Source organism: Apodemus sylvaticus, chromosome 7 (assembly GCF_947179515.1).
Source record: "Apodemus sylvaticus chromosome 7, mApoSyl1.1, whole genome shotgun sequence".
NCBI classification, from domain to species: Eukaryota; Metazoa; Chordata; class Mammalia; order Rodentia; family Muridae; genus Apodemus; species Apodemus sylvaticus.
This window is the reverse complement of record NC_067478.1, coordinates 16,958,384-16,968,611: the sequence shown is the minus strand read 5'-3', so window position 1 is coordinate 16,968,611 and position 10,228 is coordinate 16,958,384. Positions and strand designations below refer to the sequence as shown.

The 10,228-nt window shown below is 46.5% G+C and overlaps 1 protein-coding gene across 1 annotated transcript in view; it reads right to left on the bottom strand.

Annotated features, from left to right (window-relative positions):
- Positions 1 to 2,107: 2,107 nt before the first annotated feature.
- Positions 2,108 to 10,228, bottom strand: part of Rad54l2 (RAD54 like 2) — a 97,188-nt gene continuing 89,067 nt past the window's right edge. Inside the window, exons 21-22 of the mRNA XM_052187394.1 lie at positions 9,650 to 9,742; positions 2,108 to 7,677 (exon numbers count right to left, since the gene is read on the bottom strand). Coding sequence (XP_052043354.1) covers positions 6,683 to 7,677; positions 9,650 to 9,742 — 1,088 coding nt within the window. The 3' untranslated portion in view covers positions 2,108 to 6,682. The remainder of the gene's footprint in view (positions 7,678 to 9,649; positions 9,743 to 10,228) is intronic.

Sequence of the window (10,228 nt, the reverse complement as noted above, 5' to 3'; positions counted from 1 at the left end):
TCTCCTTGGTAACATGCACGCCCCCCCCCCACCTGGCTGGGTTGGGCCCACAACACACATTCCTGCTTCCTACAAAGGAGAACTTCTGAAGGTGACCGAGCAACAGCCATTACCCCCAAGGTATCCTGGCCCACTGGGATGGAAGGAAAGCGCAGCGGCCAAGGCAGGCTCCAAGCACCGGGAAAGTCAGTGTTTGCCTGCCCCAGAAGCCCAGGAAGTCAAAGCTGGACTGGATAGCGTTTGTGCATCTTAAAGAGGATCAGCACAGCAATGTCGGCCTCTTACTAATTGAACCACTTTTACTCTCGCCACCTTCTCTCACTGAGGTCTGGCTGCTTGCTCAGGTCTGCTCAGCTTGCTGAGGAAGCTCTGGCTAAACAAAGAAGCTCTAAACAACCCCTGGAGAATGCAGATCTAAGTGTCTCCACTCACCCATCACCGATTCGGTGAGCATAGGGACGACCATTCCTCCATCCAACATTTATCCAACTTCCTATTAAGATAGTTCCAAGATGGAAACAATGAGTAAACCAAATCAAAGCCTTGGCCTTCAGAAGTTCACTCCAGGGAACATCTCTCTTCATAGCTTCTACTTCACTGCCCTGTCTGTGGCTGCAGGGAGTTTCTATGTGTTTAATATATAACCTAAGTGACTCCCAAGCCAAGTGTAAGCTCCTTCAATACAGATTCAGTCTTGAGCTCATGACCTATAAATCTCAAAGCACTGCACTAAGAGCACCACCTGAGACGCCCAGATTTATGGTGGAAGTGAGGAAGGCTTGTAATGCTTATAAACTTGGCTGTTCATAAATTTTGATGCCAGACAGGCTGGGCCAAGGACTATCCTGGTACTTCTGACAGGGTTGCTATTTGGAAAGATGATCACCCAGAGAGCATATAAGATGACTTTGGAAAAAGCCAGCAGCCATGGGGTAACATGTGATCTTGGGGTAACCTCATTCACAAGACAAATGTTCCAGTGCAGTCTGGTAAGAATAGACAGCTGGCTATTCAGGTCTTCAAGGTAGAGAGAGCAGGAAAGTCATTATAGCTGTTTACCTGTGAACATCAAACGTGGTTAACAGTTGGCTGCTTCAGTACACTAGATGGTCTGTATACTAGATATGGTTCTTGAGACATGAAGGGCATATGGCCCAGGTTCAGAGACAGCCTGTGCCTTCAGAGCATATGCTAATTCTGTCTCTCAGAAATGGATTAGTCTGTGCCAGGAAATCATTGTCAGGAGACACTCTTTCCTCATCTTGTTCTCTCGGCTCACTTCCCTTACTTAGCCTGGTTGGGAACTCCAGAACTCAATTTCAGAGTTGCAAGGTATGCCTGAGGAGTTTCAGCACTATATTGTAAGAGAGTTGGCCTCCAACTGGGAATCAGCCCACCAGACTTCATCTCCCAGTGCTTCCAACAATGCCGACTACCGGGTGACCACTAGGGGGCAGCAGACTGCCTTGCAAGGCCCTTTATACACTGGTCTTCCATTCCCAGACCTCTCTCAATTGTACACATCCCTTTAGTGTGAGCCTAGGCTTGCCCTTCCTCTTTCCCAGGAATGACCAACTGAGGTGCTTTAGTTCTGTGTAAATGGCCAGAGAATATGTCCCTGGGGCTGCTCCTCTTAAAATAAACATATGGGGTTAGAGGGAACTGTCTCCTCCTCTCCCATTCCAAACCCTGTTAGAACCTGAGAATATCCATGAGGTGTAAAAAGCTTCCCAGAACTCCCAGCCCCTTTCTGTATGACTGAAACTGGTTCAACACAGCCATCCAGTCTTGAAAGAGCTGCCCCACAGCCCAGAACTTAACAGCTTCAACAACTCCAAGTCAGCTTCATTGTTCTACCAAGAGTCTGGAAAGGTGGCGGCAGCAGCAGCAACAGCAGCAGTAGTGGCAGGGGCAGTGGCAGCAGCAGCAGAAGCAAGGTGAGCAAAATAAGGCAAAGGCCAATGGCTGACCCTGCCAGAGAGATCCTGCTCCAAGTCTGCCCCATCCTACCTCATGCACTGTCCAATGCCACTCTTCTGTTCCGTTCCTTTCATTACCACCCACCCAATAAGCTGCTGTCCAGAAAATTTCTTGACTAAACAACATCTTGAGTTTAAGTTTTATTTTACAAAAAGAGAAATAAAGAAAACTGATAGGCAGTTATACTGACTTACAATTGTTCTGTTTGCTTTTTTCTTTAAAAAAGTGACATGAAACACAAGTAAAAATAAATACGTCATAGAAACAGCCAGTTGCCCAGTCCCTGGGGCAGAAGTGTCTGCCCTGCTGAGAGAGGAGGGAAGCCCATGATCACATCAGCAGCTGGATCACCCAGCCACAGATGGTCCTCTAAGCCAGGCACAGGTCCTGGGCCTCAGGGGCATCCTGAGGAAAGAAGACAGAAAACTAAAGCCAGGTACCAGAGCCTTGGGGCAACCTCATCTCCCTCCTTTTCCCCCAGCTCCTCTGGCAGCAGTGTGGCCTTAGTGGTTATCTGTTGCATCCCCTTTAACCCACCTGGACCCTCTCTCTGATCCCTCTGAAGAGGGTACAAGGAAAAAACCTGTCTTGGGCAGGCTTGAGGGAATCTTTTGGTGAGTCCCCAGCCTGTCCTGAGTTACACAATCAGATAACAGTCATTTTACTCCACAGTGCACATGAGCACACACATGCAAACACATACACACATTCACTCAAACACAGCTGGGCTGAGCTCTCTTCCAGGGAGGGTCCTGGGTCAGGTCACAGTATGAGGTCCCCGCTTGTCTGAATATCCTAGTAGTGGTAGCAGAGTGCCCAAGCCTCCCCCAGCCCTTTACATTGTAGATGACACAGCCTGCCTGACTCTCCCCAGCACACTAGATGACTATGGCAAACAGACTGTAGTAGGGGAAAGGCGCAGACTTGGGTCCCTGAAAAGCAGAGAGGGCGGACACTGCCTACTTATTAGTTCATCATCAGAGGACTCAGGTATTCATAGAAGGCCTAGAGCCAAGCTAATGGCACAAAACAGATGCTGAGGGATTACAGCAATTCAAATACACAGGGGCAATAGTCAGGAAAGAGTCTGGAGGTGAGCAACGGGCAGTTCAGCACTTTTCCAATTGGCGCTGATTTCCTGGGAACTAGTCAGCAGAGGAGCCAGAAAGTCATCCTTTGGGGGAGGGTGATTTCTCTCAGCAGCAATACTGGGAAAGAGCAACCTGGCCAAATGCACAGAAAACCCTGGCTCAGGAGACCTGGGCATGTGGAAACCACGGAACGTGGGAAGCAAAAGGTCCGTGTAGGAACAAGGAATGTGACACCCCAGAAAGCCTTCCCCATGGATAAGGACTCACTTCCCGAGCAATGGATGTCACACCTACAGATACTGACTGCTTGCTACTGGCAGTCTCACCTAACCAGCAAAACACACCCCAGCTCTTTGCTACATGCTCCCAGAGTAGGAAACTTAAGTCACAAATATATGATCCACACATTAATTCCTAGAAGAGTTCCAAGGACCAGACAAAATCTTTAAGCCAGGAATACAGGTACATAAGTAGTGTAACTCAAGGGTTGAGGACTTCAGAGCTAAGCCATTAAGAAGGATATGACCTAATATGGTTCACTTACTTTCTTAAACAGCTACTCCATCCCTAACAGAGGGGACATAGAGACCTAAGGGAATCAGGTATCTTAAGCGCCACCCTGCATCATTTAGTAGTGTTATAGACAATAAGACTTTAGAATACACCAGAGTGACTGGACAGAATCTTGAGACCCTTAAAACATTCCACAAAAGACAAATAAGAGAACGCAGGGCCTGACCTTGCCTTTCCCCATGTCTCCTGCATACACAGCCCAAGATGATCTTCCTGCTTTGTCTTCTTGAGGGCTAGGTTACAAGAATGAATCTGTAGACCTACCTACTACCTCATGTTTCCAATCTAAGCACGATAGATTTGTGAGGCTCCTGCTTCCCTCATCACATGCTCACGCATGCTCATGCGTGCTGTGTATGTGCATTTCCCCATGAGTCCATATGAAAAGCAGATACTTAAGTTTGTTGGGGAAAGGGGGTTGTCAAAGTCCACGGAGCTAATAAGCAATTCAATCTCCTATGCTCTCACCCCTACCCTTATACAACAGAAGCTGCATGTTATCACATTCTTTAGCCAGGAGACCTGTCTAGAATCATGGCTGCTGCACAGATGACATGAGGCCCAAGCCTGGGATGACCAAGTGTACAGCAGTCCCATGCTAACTCTCCAAAGTCCCATTTACTTCCTGGTAAAAACCAGTTCCAGTTCCCTACTGAAATTATTTCTACTAATTTCATATTTGTGAACACAGAAACGCCCTTTCCTGGCTAGCAGGGCATACACACAGACATACAACTCTGAAACTCAGTATTCCAAGGTCAGAGAGGCGTCCATGTAACACAAGTTCTGAATGTGTTCTACAAGTTATAGAGATCTGGAATAGCTCACTCCCACTGTACCAGCCCCCACCTAAGAGCCCACTCCAATTAAATGTCTTGACTATCAATTCTTGGACTACATTTGACAGAGAAAGCACTGGTTGAAACTGCTATTTTTAAATTGTTAAAAATAATTTGCATAGCTAAGTTGTAGATCTAAGGCTTCTATGAGTAGAAGAGTTAAGTGTCTGACAGGGTGCACATGAAAACAGAGACAGCTCAAGTCGACTTTGGTGTTACTGGACAGTACACACACCCCATCAATCCTCTATCTCCTTGTCTATGGGACAATCCCAGCGTCTGCCCTTAAGCTGGCTCCTTTCTCCCCAACAATGAGAAGCTGCTAGCCCAGAGTCACAGGCAGTGGTTAAGATACTTCTTGAACTAGGAGGCAGATCTAGCGGTTGCCCAATCAGGTTAGAGCCAAGGGAAGGTGGTAAAGCCAGACAGGAGCTATTCTTCACAAAGGGCTGCATGGAAAAACTTGGGGGGCAGAGGGCTACAAGACACAGTACACACCAATAATAGAAAACAGCCAGTGTTTATGTTTAAGCACTAGATACCCCTGCTGTGGTATTTGGAACAAGGGAAGCGAGACCAGAATGACTCATGTTTGTACTCTTTTAAAACAAAAGACAGACATAAGACTACCACAGAGGAAGGGCTTCCCTGTGATAACTTCGGAGAAGATGGAGGGACCAGAAACCAGTCCCACGCTGATCACTTGATATGCTAGGGAGGCTAAGAAAAGTCCTGACTCAAAATCAATAGTCTATTACCTCAACCCAGCAGCTTCCGATCCCAGCTCCACTCTCAGCAGGACTGGCCTGTAAACCGCCAGAGGACAGTAGTTCCAAGTGTGGAGGTTACTTACTTCCCAGTAGCAAAGTTCATGATCCCAAGTTTCAATTTTATGGAATGAGTCTCACCACCCCAACTAGCCAGTCTCAGGGATCCCTGATTTTCCTGAGAGGCCATTTCCCCACAACATGGCTGTTAAATCTAACTTTTGGTTAATTTTAATTCTCTTTCCCTGGTCAATTCACCATCTACCTGGGACCCTTCTTTTTCATTTTTTCTTTTTTACCAGCAGCTAGGGGATTTGGAATATTTTAGAACTTCCTTTACTATCTGCTATCTTCTTTATAACCTCCACCCACCACCCTTGCCCCCCAAATGAAAATAAATAATTGCCCATAAGAAATAAGTTAACATGGAGCTCTCTAATGGGGAGGGAAGAGGAGGAAAGGCCACCAGGACAGGCAGCCAAAGGGGCTCAGTTTTGTCCTGGTGAAGCAGGTCTTTTCCAGCCACAACACAACTTCACCCTTTCACTGCAGTGCACTTAGCGCCCACAGGGAAAGGGACATCTGCTCAGAGATGGCCACTGTGGAGAGTAAGAGATCAGAAACACTCACTTTCTCATGATTTTCCCCCAAGTTAAAAAGCAAATGTGGGACTAGGGACTCCAGTTAGCCAGCCTCTCCTCACCTGGCTGAAGGGGGCTGGCTCTCAGGGCTCCTCTCCTGGACTCACTGTGATGTTCAACTTAGTAGCCATAAACCACCACACTCTGATTTACACTTCAAAAAAGATAAATTTCATTTCTTTTTAGTTTACCTTAGTTTTTCCCCTCCCTTCCCTCCCACTTTCACCCTTATTCTGCTACATACACGTTCTCTCTTTCGTGCATGAGTACACGTACACACGCACGTACACACACACACACACACACACACACACACACACACACACACACACGGCCTGGTTCGCTTCCTTCCCATGGAATCTGTCTGCCCCCGTGCCCACCCTTGTCTCCCTCATTCTTCTCCAATCCTCAGGCCAAACTAAGTCACTCAGGCAGATTTTTCGGGAGAGCTGTTCCCAAAGGCAGAATGGGATATGCGCTTCTGCACTCAAATGGGCATCTAAGCAGACGGCACAGGAAAGGCAGAAAGGAAGAGGCAGGCTGCTGCACACCCATCCCTGTTTTCGGTCCCTGATTTCCCACTATTACAGCTCTGTGGAGTTTCTAGGTTCTTTTTTCTTTTCTTCTTCAAATGAACAGCAATAGAGCCCGCCATTATGGCCAACCACTCTCCTTTGCCTTCTTTTCCTTCCTGCCAAGTACCCTATTTTCAGAAAGACCAGGTTCATTGCCTTCCAGTTTGGTGGGCAACCTTCTAGGAGCCCCAAGTGAGGTGGGCAGGGGCTTCCCAGCTACTTCCCAGTGACCTCTATCACATCGTCATCTTTATCCTCATCATCATTGGAGCTGAACCCCACCTCAGCCACCTCATGCGAGTCAAATGGAGGCACCTGGGACCGGAGGAGGCCACCAGATGGGTAGCCTGCATGTGGGGACATATAGCCTGGGTAGACAGACACGCCCCGCGAAAGGTTGCTGGGCAAGCCGGGGGAAGGGAAAGGCGCAAACATCCTGGGCTCGGACAGGAGTGGCTGTGAGAATGGGAGTGAATAGCTGGGTAGTATCCCTGGCACAGAAGGGTTGAGCATGAAGGAGGGGTTGCTGGCAGTGACTGAGGTAGCCGTGGAAGAGGAACTGACAGGGCCTGCTGGCACCAGAGGGTCAGTAGTCACTGGAAACACCAGGCGGGCATCTGCCAGCAAATTGGATAGCTGGTAGTAGGAGGGGTTACTGCCCATAAATAGGGAATTCTCCCCAGCCTGGGAGGTGAAAGGGGTGGTGAGGTTATGATTTAAGGAGACAGGCGGCATTGCAAACCCGCCAGAGACTGGATAGCCATGTTCATAGGGCTGCATGGGGGCCGGCAGATGGCCCTTCCTGGACCGTCGACGGACTGATTCCTGGGTGACAGACGGAGTGGCCAACTTTCGCTTATGGCCCCTTAAGTCCAGCACTGGGTGCCTGCCACTACTGGGCTGGCCAGTCACCAAGAGCGAACTACTGAGGCAATGACCCCCAAGGCATGGCTCAGTTCCAAGAGCTGTCCCAGGAATGGTGCTGTTGTCCATAAGTTGGCCCGGGGGACCAGGCAGGGCAGCACTGATGCTTGGGGAGTTCTGACGGGATTCCCGAGCAGCGGCCACATCTGCATACTGCTGGAGCTCACTGATGATTTCTGGGCTGTCAGGAGAGACTGGCCGGGCCAGCCCCTCGGGGTCAGGGGCTTTGGGTGATGAGGCACTGTGTCTGCCATTGCTTGTGGACGCAAGAGAAGGCCCCTGGGAACCTGCAGATAAAATACAGGTAACTGAAACCAGAATGGATAGGGAAAAGAAGCATCAAGGGAACAACAATCCTGTGGAATATAAATCTTGTAGTGTGATACTTAAATCCAGTCAACATCCCCTCTCTCAAAGACAGAAATCTTTTGATTTCAGAAACAAGTTGTGAAGGTTTATTCTGACTGTCAACTTAACCAGGATCACGAATAAGCTAGGAAACCAATCTCTGGGTCATGCCTCTGAAGGAGGGAACCAATACACTGAGGTGGAAGGAGCCATCGTAGCCGTGGGCTAAGGCATGAGACAGGACGAACAGAGGACAGGAGCTGAGCCAGCGCTGACATTTCTTGCTGTTTCCTGACTGGGCCAAGGCGCCCAGCTGCCTCAGGCTGATGCTGCGACCTCACAATGAACTTAAACATCCCCTTAGACTACACACTAAAATCAACCTTTCTTCCCTTACATTCTTCTTCTCCTCAGGTATTTTGTCACAGCAACAATAAAACTAACACATAAGCCTACCCATGAAAAGACGTGGGACAATTCTACAAAGTGAATCCTAGGAAATAATGGATATGAAACAATGGGAAATTCTTATTTTTTTGAGGCCAGGTCTCATTATGTATACAGCTGGCTGGTCTGGAACTCACTATGCAGCCCAAGCTGGCTTCAAACTTACAGAAATCTGCCTGCCTCTGCCTCTGCTTCCTGAACACTGGATTAAAAGTATGCACCACCATGTCCAAATGGAAATTTTTTATAACGCCAACTAGTCATATTTTTATCAAGGGATAAAAATATACAAGTGAAGTTAAAATTCATCCTATGCAAGTTAAGGGAAAAAAACCAAAATCTAGCTAATATAGACAATTTGGAAAACTAGAAAATCTGGATAAAACTTGGATATTATGTAAGATTATGGAATTATTGTTAATTTTTCTTTTAATATGTTAATGAAGTTGTAGCTAGGAGGTAAATGTCCCCATTCTTAAGAGATGGATATTTAACTATTTATGGATAAAATAGCATGGATTCTTCCACTTACAAATGATTCACATAAAAGAAAAGCAGGAAAAGATAGAAGATTAATGGGAAATTAAATCCTTTGGTCTAAGTGCAGGGACTACAGGGACTATTCACTAGTTTTCTTCTTCCAACCCACAGGTGAAGGCCAGAACATCAAAGCCAGGAACAATCTAGCTCTCCTACCTCAGTGCTGGGATAAAATATAAAAACCACTTCTACTGAGGAGAACTTGGCAGGAATCCTTAACATTTTTCATTTGCCATGAATACAACTTTGACCAAAAATCTTAACTGATTTTTTGCTTGCTTGCTTGTTTTTTTGTTTTGTTTCTCAAGGCAGGGTTTCACTGTATATCTCAGGCTGGCTATGAACTCACAGTGATCCACTTGCCTCTGCCTGACAAGTGCTGAGATTAAAAGTGTGCACCACCACCACCCAGCTCAAAATTCCTACCTCTAGGAGAGTGTGCCCCCCACACCCACATGCCAATCTTAATAACCTAGATATAAATCAATAGTAAACTTTCACTGAAGCATATCTAGAACAAAGGATAAGAAATGAGCAATCACTGGGGAGCGAAAAAAGGAATAAAGTATAGTATAGTAGTATTTATTTTTAAAATGTGAAGAAAAAGCTATATCTATTTAAAATGCAGACAATCTTATTTGTATGTATACACATAACCCTGTAACCATGTATTTAGAATATCTTTACAACAACAAAAAAGAGGAAATTCTCTAGGAAAGACCAATAGCTGACAGGGAGAAGAAGGACATCCAGGGAGGACCAATAGCTGACAGGGAGAAGGACAGAAAACTTACTTTTCATCACCTTATCCCTTTTTCATCTTCTAAATTATAAATCTTATAGATGTTATTTATGCAAAAAGTACACTGATGATAAATAAGCCACACTAATGCTGTGTCAATGGAAAGTTTTAGGCTACCGCACCTGAGGCAGCCATCCGACCATCTTCAGGGGCCTTTGGTTTGCCAGTCGCCCGGACAGCAAAGATGCGTCCATCACTGGTGCGGATATATGTCCCTAGAAGATAATGAGAAAGACTGTCAGGAGCCTGCATGGAATACAGCTACCCCTGAGAAACTCCAGGTACCAAGGGCTGGTATAAAATTACACCACCTCACAAAGCTCCACCAATAAGGAGAAGATAACAAAGTCTGGACCCATAGTGACTCACTGATGCATAAATACCAATTTGTTAACCTACTGCATGCCAGGCAGTTTTAATGCGTGAATACTTGAAATAGAAAGGACCTGCCTGGGAGCTGGTGAGATGGCTCAGCGTTTAAGAACACTGACTGCTCTCCCTAAGGTCCTGAGTTCAAACCCCAGCAACCACATGGTGGCTCACAACCATCCGTAATGAGATCTGACCCCTCTTCTGGTGTGTCTGAAGACAGCTACAGTGTACTTACATATAATAAATAAATAAATCTTAAAAAAAAAAAAAGAGTGTACAAAAAAAAAAAAAGAAAAAGAAAAGAAAGGACCTGCCTTGTGGGGCTTAAT